This window comes from Neolamprologus brichardi, chromosome 12 (genome assembly GCF_056152115.1).
Source record: "Neolamprologus brichardi isolate AB-2024 chromosome 12, ASM5615211v1, whole genome shotgun sequence".
Lineage (NCBI taxonomy): Eukaryota > Metazoa > Chordata > Actinopteri > Cichliformes > Cichlidae > Neolamprologus > Neolamprologus brichardi.
The window spans coordinates 30,508,535-30,524,781 of record NC_142115.1 but is presented as its reverse complement, the minus strand read 5'-3'; the positions used below and the strand labels follow the sequence as shown (position 1 = coordinate 30,524,781).

The 16,247-nt window shown below is 39.0% G+C and overlaps 1 protein-coding gene across 16 annotated transcripts in view; it reads left to right on the top strand.

The window, feature by feature from the left end:
• Positions 1-16,247, top strand: part of kcnt1b (potassium sodium-activated channel subfamily T member 1b) — a 73,577-nt gene that overhangs the window by 38,313 nt on the left and 19,017 nt on the right. For 11 of the 16 annotated variants that reach the window (XR_015719863.1, XM_087849339.1, XM_087849332.1 and 8 more), the window contains 16 exons: positions 929-1,003; positions 1,225-1,308; positions 3,685-3,779; positions 4,577-4,757; positions 5,256-5,420; positions 6,449-6,585; positions 7,423-7,486; positions 7,639-7,747; positions 7,864-7,972; positions 9,804-9,953; positions 10,059-10,291; positions 10,622-10,642; positions 11,305-11,518; positions 12,625-12,730; positions 12,887-13,059; positions 13,782-13,853. Coding sequence is in view for 15 of the 16 variants with exons in the window: in XM_087849339.1 (XP_087705465.1) it covers positions 929-1,003; positions 1,225-1,308; positions 3,685-3,779; positions 4,577-4,757; positions 5,256-5,420; positions 6,449-6,585; positions 7,423-7,486; positions 7,639-7,747; positions 7,864-7,972; positions 9,804-9,953; positions 10,059-10,291; positions 10,622-10,642; positions 11,305-11,518; positions 12,625-12,730; positions 12,887-13,059; positions 13,782-13,853 (1,988 nt within the window). In the remaining variant the exon portion in view is untranslated. The remainder of the gene's footprint in view (positions 1-928; positions 1,004-1,224; positions 1,309-3,684; positions 3,780-4,576; positions 4,758-5,255; positions 5,421-6,448; positions 6,586-7,422; positions 7,487-7,638; positions 7,748-7,863; positions 7,973-9,803; positions 9,954-10,058; positions 10,292-10,621; positions 10,643-11,304; positions 11,519-12,624; positions 12,731-12,886; positions 13,060-13,781; positions 13,854-16,247) is intronic. The other 5 variants (XM_087849330.1, XM_006803844.3, XM_006803842.3 and 2 more) reach the window with 1 other exon arrangement.

The window sequence follows — 16,247 nt, the reverse complement described above, 5'->3', positions numbered from 1 at the left end:
CATATTTTTTCTTTATTTTTTCATCTGTTAATGTATTTAGAAATTAAGATTTTAGGAATGAACACACTATCAGTTTGGATTTGAACATCTCCCACAGCTTTCCCTGACTCTGAATCTAAGTTGCACCATTGCTTTCAACTCCTGTTGAGATCCTTAGATGTTTGCAATCGGGTTTATTACACGCAGTCTTTATCTTCTTCTTTCCTTCAGTTCCATTGAACAGGGTTCCTACTGCTTTTACTTTATGAGTCACACATGCCAATGTTAAATTTTGTCCTCAGATGGTGAAGCCTTTGAAAATATTATGGTTTTCAGATACTTTTATCTTAAACTGCTGCTTTTTACATGTCTAGTTTCCAGTGTCACCTCCTCAGTGTATCATTTCACACAAGCGTAAATTTATAGTGTTCTGCTTCTTGAACATTATACCTTGCCAGTGAAAATATATGCAGATATATTTTTACTTATGTTCTCATTCACTGCTATATAATACCAAATGTAATTATAGTGCACAGAGACATTATGTAACACACGTGTAAATGAGCAGAGGCTGCATCATACAGTCGATTATGTAAACCCTTCATTATGAAATGAGATTTAAGTGGTATATATATATTAGAACCTTTTTATCTTCACTTTAAACTTTGTATCTTACATTTAAGCACAGTAGCTAAGCACAACAGGCAAAAACTACAAACAAGCACATTTGAATGCTTTAAGCACAAAGTCAGGTGTTATATTCAGATACTGACACTAAAATTGTTAATTTCAAAGAACCATCTCCTCTCAACAAAGATTTTAGATGTTAGCACAGAAAGTTGTTGTTGTTTATCCTACATGGTGTTGTTTTATGTTGATGTTCTCCATCTACCGAAGGCAGACCCCTGTAGCAGATTCATTAAATTGTTCCCATTAATTTCCTTTCTAGGGAAACATTTGGGAGCAGATCTTCCAGATTTCCTTCATACTGGAAATGATCAACACAGTGCCATTTATAATCACAGTGAGTAACTTAAGCAGTTCGCCTTGTCCACAAAACAAGATCTTCAAATATCAGATATGTACAATTTTGAATTTAATAAGAAACTACCTAATGCATTTAAATTTCTTTATTATTTGTATTGTGGATTGTAACGTCATGTTATATATGAGGTATGTTAACTAAATATCGCTTTACTAATATACTGTATATTTTCACCCTGTCTCTTTCTTTTCTTCTTTAAGATTTTCTGGCATCGATTAAGAGACATATTCGTCCCTGTGTTTCTTAACTGCTGGCTAGCCAAAGGTGCTCTGGAGAATATGATTGTAAGTTGTTTGCCATTGTAAATAAAGCGTGTGTTGCATCTTACACACATTTTACAAGCTTTATTGTACTAGAGAGAATAAACAAAACTGTATGTTTTCTTTATTACTATGGGCTTTGAGGTTAAATTAGCTGGCCTCTAGCAGCCATATTAGAGCTCATGAGTAACATTGTGTAAGTGCTCAGTGGGTTGATACAATGTAACAAAACAGAATTTAATCGACTAGGCTAATTCATTTCTTTCTGGTTAGCTGGCACTCTCTTTTTGTCGACACTGATATGTGCACAAAACAACATATCTTTTTGAAGCTACATTTATCTGTGTAACATTATTAGCAGTAACAATGGTTACTTTGATAAATTAGCCTGCTGTCTAATTAGCTGGCTACAAAGCTCACTCTAGCCATGTTATTCATGTTCAGCTGATGTATTTAGGAGAAAACAAAACACATGTTTTTTTTAATCAAACAGCAGACTTTCATATTCACGCTGCAGTAGGCTTTCACACATACTGTGTTTTCTCACCAGAAGCTTGCATAAGGAAGAAGCAAGCACTTTTTCTTTCTTTTGGAATTGACTGCATGTTCTTGAGGCTAGTGAACAGCAGTTATTTTGGCCCTACACTCATTGGTCCACTTTATTAGAAATACCTGTTCACTTTCTCATTTATACAAATTTCTAATCAGCCAATCACACAGGGTAGGTAACTGAATGCACCTAAGCATATAGACATGGTCAAGATGACCTGCTGAAGGTCAAACCAAGCATCAAAAAGGGTAAAAAAGTTAATGTTAGTGATTTTTGAATGTTGAGTTTTTGGTGTCAGAGAAGCTGAAGTATTTCAGAAACTGCTGATCTACTAGGATTTTCCCACACAACCACCTCTACAGTTTACAGAAAATAGTCCAAAAAAGTGAAAATATCCAGTGAGCATTAGTGCTCAGGGTGTAAATGCCCTGTTGATACCAGAGGTCATAGGAGAATTATCAGACTGCTTGAGCAGTTAGTAAGGCAGCAGTAACTCAATCAGCCACTTGCTACAACCAACGGATGCAGAAGAGCATCTTTGAGCAAAACTAACTTTGAAGAAGACAAGCTACTGCAGCCGAAAACCACACCAGGTGCCACACCGAGGGAACTGAGGCTGCTGAAGCTACAAAACTGAGTAAAAGAAGACTGGAAGAAACATTACTAAGTCTGAGTGTCAATATTAGTGGTTCAAGCTGCTGCTGGTGGTGTAATGGTGTGGGAAAGACTTTTTTGCACACTTTGGGCCCCTTATCACCTATTGCTCATCACGTGATTCCTTTATGACTACCATATACCCATCTTCCTATGGCTGTTTCCAGCAGGATGCCACACCATGTCACAAAGCTCAAATAATCTCCAACTGGTTTCTTGAACATCACAATAAGCTCATTGTACTCAAATGGCCTCCATAGTTCCCAGAGATTGCCATCATGGATGTGGAGCCAACAAATCTGCAGCAACTATGAGTTGCCATCGTGTCATGATGGACAAAAATCTCTGAGGAATATTTCAAACACATTGTGGAATCTATTTCGTAAAGAATAAAGGTAGTTCTGAGGGCACAGAGGTTTCAACCCAGTACAAGCAAGGTGTACCTAACAAACTGGATAATGAGTGTATATTGTTTAAAGTTGCAAGTAAAGCAGTACTACCCAATATCAAGAGCAAGTCGAGCCAAAGCAAAAAGTACAAGTGTGGGCACGGCGAGTTTAATAAAACACAGAGTTCACAGAAATCTGGTGTTGTAGTATTAGTGTTACCCAGAAGGGTTTAACAGGTACATGAAATTCAAAGCAATTCCATTGGATCCACCTGGTGCAGTGTGTGCTCTCGCTGTGATTCAGATGAGACAGAGTAGGAGCTACATGCCAAGAACGGTAGGTGGCAGATGGTTGAATCTGTGGCCAGGGGGGTGGTGGCAGGCAGAACATGCTAACAAGGTGCAAGTGAAAATGAGTCGTGAGCTGCCACGTTGGAAGATGGACAGTATGCTAATATAGGAGTATAAAAAAATTCTTCCAAAGAGGAAAGGGCACTCGTTTTGGTGTAGTTTGTGTGTTAGTAAAATAATGGACTACAGTTACGTAAGAGATCTGAGCTTTGATTAATTAAATGAAATGATTTTAATTTGGTTTGGAAGGAATTTGTTCGTGTGATGCAGATGCCCTTTTAATACTTTGTTTTGCAAATATATTTTGGTCCACTTGTCCTTGAGAAATTGTTTGTTTTTGCTATCACAAGTGGAAAATGTGTCGTATTTCTCAGACAGCGGTATGACTAATGCATTAAACGGTTTTTGCACAGGAGAGTAGATCTGCCCATTTAAAAACCTCTTTTCTTGTGTCCAGAATGATTTCCATCGTGCCATTCAAAGGACCCACTCTGCCATGTTTAACCAGGTGTTCATCCTCATCTGCACCTTACTGTGTCTGGTTTTCACCGGGTGAGTCAGCCTCTGTTCTCGCTGTTAGTCACTGAAGTGCATCTCTGACCGCTGGGGCAAAATCTGTTCTCTGAACCTTGTACCACATGACCCCAAAAACATCGTCTCACAGTTGGTGGTCTGCATGGCTAATTATCCGGTAGAAGCAATATATGTTGTGGAAACGAAAACTGTAAAAAGCAAAACATGTAGCTATTCAAAGATCTGTCGAAAGCAGGCCTTGTGAGCTACGGTTGGTTATTGGCAAAGGTTAATGTTTTTTAAGAGGTAGTATCCATGAAAGAGATACATATTTGCTACTGTTGTTGGAAAAAGAAATGCTTATAAAAATGCACTGATGATCAGCGTCAGAGTAAACAGACCTACAAATACTTATTGTATTGATAACCTTGTTTTCTTTATTATTAATTGATTTTCTTGTTTTAAAACAGTGAATTTAATCAAAGTTGTGTTATTTCTGACAGCATAGCTCTGATTCACTTTCCCCCAGCCCCAGCCTTTGTCCAACTTATTCAAAACAAGAAAAAAACACCTAATGAGCAGTCAGGGGAAACTGACAGAACAATCATGGTGTCACTTTAAATGCCATACTGAGGAGAAGCCCACGTTGGGCTGACCTTTGGGCCTTTGTTCTTGGTCAAATTGAATTGTAATATCCAGTCTAGACATGACTATATTACCATAGTGAAAGAGATTGCCTTAGTAGAATATATCCCCTTTCATATGTTATATTTTAATTATCTTTACCCGTAGGACATTTGTCTGGTGTCATTGTACGATTCCTCGTTTTTATGCAGGGCTTGTGGGATCCAGCATCTAGAGAGAGCTGGGAAGAACTTGACCTTATTTGACTCGTTCTATTTCTGCATCGTTACTTTCTCCACCGTGGGCTACGGGGACGTCACGCCACAAATCTGGCCCTCCCAGCTGCTGGTGGTCATTCTCATCTGTGTTGCCCTGGTGGTGCTGCCGCTACAGGTACCGACTCTGTGCTAAATTAAAAACCAGCGATTTTCACTGCAAAGTGCAGTGAAGGGTTGCGGTTTGTTGTAAGCCTCGTGTTAGGTCTGTTTAATCACAAGGAATTCTTTAATATTCCGCATTCAGTGATGACCTTTGTGTGGGTATCATCAGATATTAAATGACATTTTCAAGCTGGCCTGCAGCTCGTAAAAGTCTAATTTGGTCCTTCGCTTCTGTGACATTTTTTTGGCTGCAGGAGAAGTTTGCAAGTGCCAGTCAAAATCCTGGCTCACATTTGCAGCATCATTAGCCCACATATATACTGTGTTATTTATATTTCATCCCTTCACATGTCTCAAAAAGTTTCTGGAGATGAACTCCCGCTGCTGCCAAATTATTCCACTAGTAGTTTTCACTCCATCTGTGTCCAGACAGCAAATCTATGTCTTTTTTATTATTTATTTCATCCGTGCTGCTTTTGACATCACTCCACCTTTGCTGTCATTGTGTCAGTTTGAAGAACTAGCATACCTGTGGATGGAGAGCCAGAAGTTGGGGGGTAACTATAGTCGACATCGGGCACAGACAGAGAAGCACGTGGTGCTGTGTGTCAGCTCGCTGAAGATAGACCTGCTGATGGATTTCCTCAACGAGTTCTACGCTCATCCCAGATTACAGGTACAATGAAAAGACCAAATGATATGTTAATATGCTGCTATTTTTGCTTATTTCCACTGTTTCCACTATATCTTCTATATTTCTATTGCATGCTTTAATCATGAGACATGAGACTGGTTGTGTAATTAGCTAAGTCAGTAGTACACAGTGACTATTCAATATAAAATAAGGCAAAACCTTTCAACTTGCCAGCCTAAGAATCAGCTGATTTTTCGCTCAGCCCGTCGAAGGACAGATGAACTGTATGTATTGTTTTCATAAGTCAGAGGAATCACTACTCCTCCTGCAGTATTTGGTAGAACTTAGTGAAACCTCTGCAATGATATCCTAATAGGTCTTCACCTAAACTGTGCTCAAGGTCATATTTGTCACTCTCAGTGGATTTTAATTGTTATTAATTGGTCCAGTACAGCTGACCAATGACAAGAAAACTTCACTGTCACTGTACTTCACACATACAGCACAACACAGTAACACAATAAGCTGTGCACTTTGATGAATATTGAGCTGGATAAGCTACCACGCCACTAAGGTACTGGTTTATATTATAACTTTTTATATTATAATATTTTTGTACTTTAGTGGACGTTTTACTGTGAAAAAGTTGCAGCTTTTTTGTTTTATATCATTTTTTTTCCCTCAACATTTGGTATCAAGGAAAAAAGAGCACTTTGCCTGTGGATCTTGACATTGGAATGGGTGTAAAGTTGATTTGGTTGCAGTTGTCAGAGCTAAAATGTGTTCATCAGTCATGAAAAATGTATGTTACTTTCTCCTGTACTAATGAATTTATGAGGGTTTAAAAATGCTGGGAAAAAAAAATCAAAGGTCAGCTCATGTCTGTGTACTTCAAGGGGCTGTAACGCTTTGTAGGATGAAAGTAAATGTTTTGCATGGCTTTATTATATATACACTTTGGACTGACTGACTCACTTTTCATAGATTTATCCAGGGTTTTTGTATTTCATGTTTCTTTTTGGGGTTTTTTGTAGATTTTAATTTTCTTGTTTTTTTCTCTCTTTCTCTAGGACTATTATGTGGTGATTTTGTGCCCGACAGAGATAGACATTCAAGTTCGTCGAATTCTCCAGATCCCCCTGTGGTCCCAGAGGGTTATCTACTTGCAAGGATCTGCTCTCAAAGACCAGGACCTGATGAGGGCCAAGTGAGTAAACGCATAACATGCACATATTAAGACCAACACCTAAAAACAAAGCTCTTTGTGTTATCTTTCTGAAAGGTTCAGATTTCAGTAGAGCTGAATCTGATTAGTTTTGTTCTTTTTTATTTTCTGGATACGACTTGGAATGTAATTTAAAGTGTTGCTTCTCAACTGGCAATGCAAAGCCATTGAAGTGCAGTTAGAGGGTGAGATACTTACAAATCAGCTTGGCTGGCCTCTGCTTTCACTTCAGTGTAATGCAGTTTTACTCCACATCGATCATCTCCTCACTTCAAAGAGCAAACTCTGCACAGAAGCAGCGAGAGAGATTGTGACCTGTCAGTTTTGTTTTCGTCAATCGAACCCATTACTGCACAACCGCAGCATTCGTAGCTCGGCTGCAGATGTTGAATTACAGCCCTATATCCTTTTCTTTGAAAAGTCTTAAGTTTGTCCAGAAGTTCACTCCTCTTTTCCAAGATGCCCTCTTTAATGTGCAGCTGTTCAGGTGCTGTGTCATTTCATACGCACCGATATGTGACCACACAGCCAGGTTACCTTCAAATGACTAACCTCTGTCGAGAACATGCAGAGGGTTGGTGTGACAGAAGAGGATGCTAGGAAGGGTGAGGTGGAAGCACTGCATTCTGATACGGTAGTGTTTTCAGAGATGAATTGGGCTTTTAACCTTTTGAGCCTTTGCAATGGCATATTAACACTCATCTATGCCTGGCTTTAATTTAATGCACTGATCTGTTAAAATGAGGTGTTTCACACCTGGTTGAATGACCTCTTTCCTGCCTTTCTATCTCTCTTTGTGTGTCTCTTCCAATCTGTCAGGATGGACGATGCTGAGGCCTGCTTCATCCTGAGCAGCAGGAACGAAGTCGACCGAACTGCAGCTGTGAGTCTCATCCTAAACCGTGTCATCATAATGATTATTTCAAATAAGCAGTTTCCCTTTACACCCTACTTCCCTTTGATATTTGCCAGGGAAGTTGTAGATGAAAATGAGCCACTGGACAAGTGAAATAACACAATTTTGCTCCCTCACAGGATCACCAGACTATTTTGAGGGCATGGGCTGCAAAAGACTTTGCTCCAAACTGCCCTCTCTACGTACAGATTCTCAAACCAGAAAATAAATTTCATGTTAAGTTTGCTGGTGAGTGTGCAAAGAATTCATAGCTTCTGAAAAACAGTAATTTGGCATGTTGTTGAGACACAGGCCAGACTTTTTCTTAATATAAAAGGTTTTTGCAATTATTCCTTTTCAATCAGATCATGTAGTTTGTGAAGAGGAGTTCAAGTACGCTATGTTGGCACTCAACTGTGTGTGTCCAGCCACGTCCACTTTAATTACGCTGTTGGTTCACACCTCCAGAGGACAGTGAGTATCCACCAACATTTATTTGCAGTTATTATTCTTTCCCCTTTTCTTTTTTTTTTTAATTTTTTAAAAATACATTTAATTTACTTATTAGTGCAGCACAATGATGCAGTGGTTAGCACTGCTGCCTGATTATTTTGGGGAAAAGCAATATTTTAGCTTACCTGGTATTAGACTAGATTTTCCAGTCCTGCTAACAGGAGGACGTTTTTGGTTCCTTTGGATAAAGTCTAATTTCAACACCTGCTTCTTTTCATTTTCCTACACTAAACCAACCATATTTGGTATTTTTCCAGTAAGTATGTGTTACTGTAAGACAAATTACCCAGATAAAGTAACAATTATTTGGCAGTTAAACTAAGGCTATGTCCACATGTACCCGGGTATTTTTGAAAACGCAGATTTTTCTATGCGTTTGCACCTTTCGTCCACACGTAAATGGCGTTTTTGGGCACTGAAAACTGAGATTTTTAAAATCTCCAGCCAGGGTGGATATTTTTGAAAACTCAGTTTTTGCATTTACGTGTGGACGAGAAAAACGCAGAAAACGCAGCGTCAAAGGTGTGCGCATTTTTTGACGTCACACTGTGCGCCACGTTATTGTTTCGGTGAAATGAATTTCTACAATACTGTTACTGTTAATTGTACTCTCTGCAGTGTTTAAATGCTTACATATACACACACAGTTACTGTCCCTCCGCACATACGACTCGGTTCTGCTTCTATGCCCCAGCTTTGTTTACTATTTCCCACCGAGGCTTCTAGACTTCTGATTGGCCAACATTTCTACACGGTTAGGAATATATCGCCACCTGTTGCTTTGGCATGTTCCTACCAGCGTTTTCCTTCATTTCTGCCTTTACGTGTGGACGGGATTATTTTTTAAAACGGAAAATACCCGTGTACGTGTGGACGTAGCCTAAATCTGCATGTATGGGTAGTATTATACTTAAGGAAACAAGTAATGGAAGCCTTGTGTAGTTTTTTAAGTGTCTGTGAGTTCTGTAATTGCTCTAGAAGACATAGTTTGTTGTATCCTGTGGACATTGTTTTTGGAACCATATTTTTACTCCTTAAGAATTTACTCAACAAATGTCTTTGTTTCTGCCTACATAGCAACTCAGCTTCTCTGAAAGGTTTCTATTCAGTAAAATTTCTAATCTTCGCTTTGACTAAAGAGTTGAATATTTGTGGAGAGATTAAATCTCTCTTTGGGATTAATTTGAGAGGAGGAGGACTGTGTGTTCTGCACACAGTCTTTACAGTTACACAGACTGCACTCGGTACAATCTCACTACTCTACTGTCACCACTGCCCCGACTTGTCACTGTCGAGTCAGTGAACATTACACTTTTTTCTTGTCAGGCCATAAATCTGGCTGTTTTTCTTTCACATTCTGTTCAGTCCGCAGGAGACACACATCCATTTTCATTTCCATTATGGAAACTGGCCCCAGTTTGTGGCTTAGACAAGATGACAGAGGACTTAATTTGTGCCAGATTTCAAATATAATTATGATGTGCACAATCTGTCTTACGTCAATGACCTTAAAGCCTGTTGTGTCCTGATATTGTTTGTGACTACAGTTGAGGAGGCTGGGGAAAACAGAGTCAGAAAAGGTCATGAAAGGTTTGATTTATCAGTACCGAGAGACAAATAAAGTGTGATTTGATTTAAATGTCTTCTTTCTCTGACATTCAAATTGGTTCTGCGCCAGAGTTTAAGATCACAGTCTAAAATATAGTAAGAATGTAGCATGTATTTTAAAACTAGCAAAAAGTCTATGGGACACGAAACATCAGAATGAATTGTTCTGTTAATACAAATTCAGGGAGGGGCAGTTATCACCGGAGCAGTGGCAGAGGACATATGGACGCTGCTCTGGAAACGAGGTCTACCACATCCGCTTGTGTGACAGCAAGTTTTTTGGGGAGTACGACGGAAAGAGTTTCACCTATGCTTCCTTCCACGCCCACAAGAAGTTAGTACATTTTCTTCTAGCTCAGTAGAGTAAGATCCTTTCACATTAGAGTAACATCTCTGAGAGCAAAAAACATGTTTGTGTCATTTTGATTTCAATCGTCAGGTATGGCGTGTGTTTGATTGGAGTTAAAAGAGAGGACAACAAAAGCATCCTCCTGAACCCCGGACCTCGCCACATCATGGCTGCTACTGATACCTGCTACTACATCAACATCACCAAGGAAGAGAACTCTGCTTTCATCTTCAAGCAAGAGGAGAAGCACAAGGGCCTGCCTGTCTCCGGGCTCTACGACGCCCCCTCAAGGCTACCTGTGCACAGCATCATCGCCAGCATGGGTAAGACTGAAAGCCACAGGCAGGAATAAATTATGTTGACATAAAAGCGCAGCTGATAAAGAAAGCAGAGAAAATAGGAAGATGGGAGGGTTCTGTTTGTGTGCTTAGTAGGCTCACTATCTGATGGCTGAAAGGGTTTCCATAGAAGAAGAGAAAATGGATGCTTTGTCGGTGGTTTACTCTAAATTGCACTCACACTGGGCCTTTCTGAATGCTTAGTGGTGGCTGCCTTGCTGATGCTTTATGCTTTCACTGACTGTTAAGCATGATTTTTTTTTTACTTTGTTGGCTGACATTGTTGTGTTGTGCTTTTTTTTTAACCTGTGAAAGTTGATCAGGCCACTTCATTTGGTAAGTTTGTGCATGAGGCATCAATTTTCTATTATTCACACATTTTATTTGGAATCATTTGCACAATAACACCTCACACTTAGCCTAAAAATGTTTCAGCAGAATGATATATGTATAGTACATATATCAAATCTGATATTGTGCATATATCTTTGCCACATATCTTGTACAACTCTGTATCCAAATAAGTTAGGGTGCTTTAAGTAAGAACAGTTGGCAAATATTAACCTTTTTTAATTGAGCAATTTGTTCTCTTTGTGCATTTTTTAATAAACACAAGCTTTGAATAACCCAAATGTCAATATTTGCGTTCTGTTTTAATTACCTATTTTCGTTACAGCATCCTAACTAGTTGGAAACAATTGTGCTTTATATAACTGATCTATCCATTTTTCATATTTATGATATGATGTATATCATACATCATAGGGATATATTTACTGACAGATATGCTAAGTCATTACTATATGCATGCTTTTCATGGTAGATGGTAGCTTTGTGCTTCAGAAAGCAATACATTTTCTCCTCAAGGTCAAACTGCTGAGACTCAAGAGAGTAGTAGGAATATTACAGGCCAAGATAATGAAAAGTCTCAATATATACATAAAGCTATTTCTGTATAGCTTTACAGTTGTGATAATATAACCCAACATGATTTCCAGGCACCGTAGCCATTGACCTGCAGCATCCCGATCCTCCTGAGGAAACCAGCAAACTCGCCCTCCCAACAGAGAACGGAGCTGGAAGCCGCCGACCGAGCATCGCCCCCGTTCTGGAAATCGCTGACTCCTCCTCCATCCTGCCCTGCGACCTCCTCAGTGACCAGTCAGAGGATGAGACCAACCAATCAGATGAGGAAGGTTCTGTAGGTTCAGAGTAAGTATTTTTTTTTAACTGAAATGTGCCCATGGTATCCTTCGCTCTGTGCTTGATTGATCTCACCTCCCCTTCTCCTCTTTGTCTCTCAGCTGTTGTAGGATCAAAGATGGATGAGTTTGAAATAGGCATGTAATCAGTGTGTCGTGATGCCATTAGATGTGAAGTACTAGTGATGAATGTGTACATCATGTCAGTGAGGATAGCACTTTTTTTTTCAAGTGAGGTTCTTGTATGGTGTCTCTGTATTGATTGCTGCTCTTAGCGCTCATTCATCAGTTAGCCAGGCAGTCACCCTGAAAGGGTTTTAGCACGTCAGATGTAGGCCAAGGCCCATGTGCTTTATTTTCTCCGTCTATGCGGTTTCTTAAAAGTGAGATAAGTTCAGGATAGATTATGTACTGATCCCTCAGCCTATAAAATCCAACAGCTGTTAGACCCAGACAATGGTGAGTTTCATAAAGGTGGACCTAACATGGTCCTTCTGACCTGTGTGCCTCCATTACTGCACCCGTTGACGCTTCAGTAGTTTTTCTTTTTTAAGATTTGTCAGTGCCGCATAGAAGAAAATTCAAGGTCCCACAGTGCCATCGTGTGGTGATCAGTAGGTTTACATCTATGATCACCTGGAATTTCTTTTATTGGCAAACTAGAGGGCATCGTGAAACTCATTAGGTAATTGCAGCTGACCCATTACAAATCAAGGAGCACAGAACCAAACGGACACACAATCAAGACTTGATTAAAAATAAATAAACTTTGTAATTGAATTAGTCCTTCAGGCGTACAAACATTATAATGTAATTATAGTAAAGCAGCTGCAGAATCTAATAATAAACTGAAAAGAAGAAACATTAAACTGGTGATAATTCACTTAGTTTATATTATAAAGTAGTGATGAAAGAAGGAAGAGAGAGTCGGTGATGCTTAGAGACATTTTGTAACAGTAGAAGCCTCTTCAGAATCCCCTTAAATAAAGTTAAAAATTAACAGTCGCATAATATCCTAAAATGTTAGGCTGATATTTGCCTGATACTTCTTTAAAGCTTTAAAGGTGAGTTCTTTGAGTGTTTAAGTGTTTTTTTTTTCTGTTTCTTTTCCACAAGCTTTGTGAAGGGCTATCCCCCCAACTCCCCCTACATCGGCAGCTCTCCAACCCTGTGCCACCTCCTACCACAGAAAGCTCCGTTCTGCTGCCTTCGCCTCGACAAGGTAAGACTCAATGAAAACTCACAGTACAAAATCAACGCTTTTTTTAAACATCTGTTTTATCGTCGTGGTAAGTAACTGCCCTGTGGTTTGTTTCCTAAGCGCACAGGAATACTAGACCTTGACTAAATTTCTGTTGAATTGTCTGTCTCCCTCCAGGGCTGCACACATAACAGCTTCGAGGATGCCAAGGCATACGGCTTCAAGAATAAGCTGATTATAGTGTCTGCAGAGACGGCCGGAAATGGCCTCTACAACTTCATCGTCCCTCTGCGGGCTTATTATCGGCCCAGAAAAGAACTCAACCCCATAGTGCTGCTACTGGACTACCCGTAAGACTGTTCAGTCTAACATCCAACACATCCAGACCAGCGTTTATTAGATTTCCTGACAGTGATGCGAAAGCCTAAAGCTTTTAAATATCACAAGAATTTGAAAGTCTTATAAAACGTGTTTTTTTTGTGTGCTTTTTAAGAATAATTGATGATGATATAACCAATGAAGGAGGCCCTCTCTTTGTTACATGGATGTCAGTGTTACTGCACGGTGTTGATGAGACTGGTTTATCATTATTGCGGTGCATGGACTTCTCTATAGGATCATTATTTTAGCAGTTTCAGATGTTACAGGTAGCAAATTATGGGTTTTTTTGCATTATTCATAGACGTCTGCAGTGTTTGTATGTTAGGGCATATATATTTTTGTGCATGCATGTTGCAGTGGTCCATTTTTTCTGCTCTAGCCCACTGCGGGCTTCATTAACTTTGACCTCATTTCTGCAGTTTGCTGAAACAGATGAACGACAAAAACACAGGGCCAGGAAAACAAAGTGGCCCCCTCGGGAATTTAAATGTCAGGCAGTTTTTTATAAATCCTCCAAATGCATTGAACATTTTATTTCTCTCTTAATCCATAATGAATTCAAACAAATCTTTCCTGCCCTCATCAACAGGCAAATTTCAGGAAATTACTTGTACAGTTTTGTAATCTGTCACTGGGGTTTACAAAGATAATTAGTGTGGGATGCTCAATTCATGTTTCCCGTTTCCCGCAGGCCAGACAACCATTTCTTAGAGGCCATTTGCTGCTTTCCAATGGTTTACTTCATGGCCGGCACAATTGATAAGTAAGTGTTTATATTATTAAAAAAAACACACTTGGTTAATTACCTAGCTTAATGTATGAAATAATTTTTCATCCAGCCAGCAGAAGTACAGCTCCAGGACATCATAGACATCACAGTTACACAACAACTTAAATGCACTGTAATCTTTAATGGCTCTTGAACACATTTGCTCCACTGAAAGATCATTGGGATGATAAAAACAACTCCTGCTGATGTGATTTTGTGTTTTATAGGCACATTTGAAAAGTTTCTTCAAATGTAGCAGTTTGATTGCAAACTATATAATTAATTTTTTAATCCTTTTAATCTTTTCTGTGTTACCTGAGGAAGAAGACAAAGGTGCTTGTCAGTGACGTTCAAACGTGCATCTTGCAGCTGTTACTTGCAGATTTTTGAGCTGGAACAAAGCAAGCACTCAGTGTTTGACTGAAGCAGGGAAAGCAAGTGGTAGTTAGTTTGAACCTAGTGATTTAAAAACTTCACTAATGTGTAATTAAGCTGTCAAGAAAAAATGGCTGCTTTGCAAACAAAAATGAATGAACAACGTAAAGAGGGAGTCACCATAGAATTATAGTTTAAACATTAACAAAAATAATAGCTTTATGGAGACAACTGTACATTGAAACCTAACTTTTAGTTCTGCAAATATGATTATTTTAGCTGAGTCATGGAAAAAAAACAAGTGGAAAACATGCAGTTGAAGATGTGCTGCGTTTATTCAGTCCCGTAAACCAAAGGCGTGTACTACGAAGCTGGATTTGTAACCCTGGTTTTCAGTTTCATGAAGGTAGTTCACCTCTTACTGGTGTGCATCACCATGGTAACCTGCTTCAGGGCAGGTTGTACTCGAGACGAGAGCAACAGGCATGAAAGTCCCGCCAACTGACCAATCAGCTCACTGGAAAATATTCTTAGAAGCAACTTAAGTTTTTAAATGTTGACTGTAAACAGTTTTCCAATAATTATTCTAAAAACGTAAATTTATAAAAAAAACAGGAGACCTGTTTCTTGAACTTGTATCAAATTGTTTATAACCACATTCGACTTCTGTTTTTAGATTTCTTTCTTTTCATTAATCACCATGGTGCTGCAGCTAAAAGAATAAAAACTCAAACTATACTATGCACATCTACATATTATTTAATGAAATAACAGTAAGAATCTCAGCTTCCTCCATGTCCTAAAGTGCTGACTATCCACTAATTTGTCTGCTGCAGCTGTGTTGCTTTCAGCCAGCATTGTGTGTTTAACTTCCAAAATTATAGTTTTATCTTCCTTTGTAATATCAGCCACTTTGCTACCAGTAGCCTCATCCATCAGACGGTCAGGCCTGTCAGATGCTGCCAGTGCCGGTCGTCTCATGTGAACATACGAATAACTAGATGGTTAAACCCCAGTTTAATCTATCGAGTTGATAAAACCTTTCATGCGACTACTTTGCCTAGTTCTTGATGTTAGATGTAGGGGAAGCCAGACAACAGAAATATATCCTGGGTATGTTGAATGTGCTTGGTAGTGCACGTCAATTCTGACAAAAAATAAATGTATTTAGTAACCACTAACCTCTATCTAAAACTTGATTTTGCAGTCCAGCCCGTTATAATTTATTCATGCATAAAAATCCACTTAGTAAACTCCTCACCTCCTTGGTCGATGCAGATTTGGACATTTTGGTAAACTTGGATTTGTTTAAATCCAATTTCTGCCTAACTGAGGAGTTGGCTCACGTTCCACATCAAATCCCAAAAAATTGAGACTCTGTGTGGAATGTAAATAATTGTGCATTGATTTGCAAAGCTCATAAACAAATATTTTATTCACAATAAAAAAGAGACAACATTAAAATGAGAGAAATGTGCCATAAAAAAATCATCTCAATTTGAATTTGATGGGAGCAACACATCTCAAAAATGCTGGAACAGGGCCGTGTTTACCTCTATGTAGCATCTGCTCAGTCTGTAAAACTCTATGTAACTCTGTGTAGCCTGTAAAACCTGTATGTAACATTCTGCATTGATAGTAGCATTAAGGAGATGCATGCTGACAATTGCATGTGCACTAATGTGCACCACACTACATAGAGACGTGCATATTTTTGAATGGAGCTCTGATAACAAGCCGGATGGTCCCTCTGCTCTTTAGTTCAGAGGACACAGCATCCATGTTTGCATCACAGAGGTTTAACCTGGTTTAACTATTTTAACAGACAAAGATTTCTGAAAGTGTTCCTGAGGCCATGCAGGCATCTCCATGACAGCCGCCTGAGTGTCCAAAGACCACGAACATCCATTATTAATTTTTGCTGTTTTGATGATATTATGTACTATAGATGATGGGATATTCACAGGAACATATTGAGAAACATTATTATGAAATATTTCCTAAATTTATAAG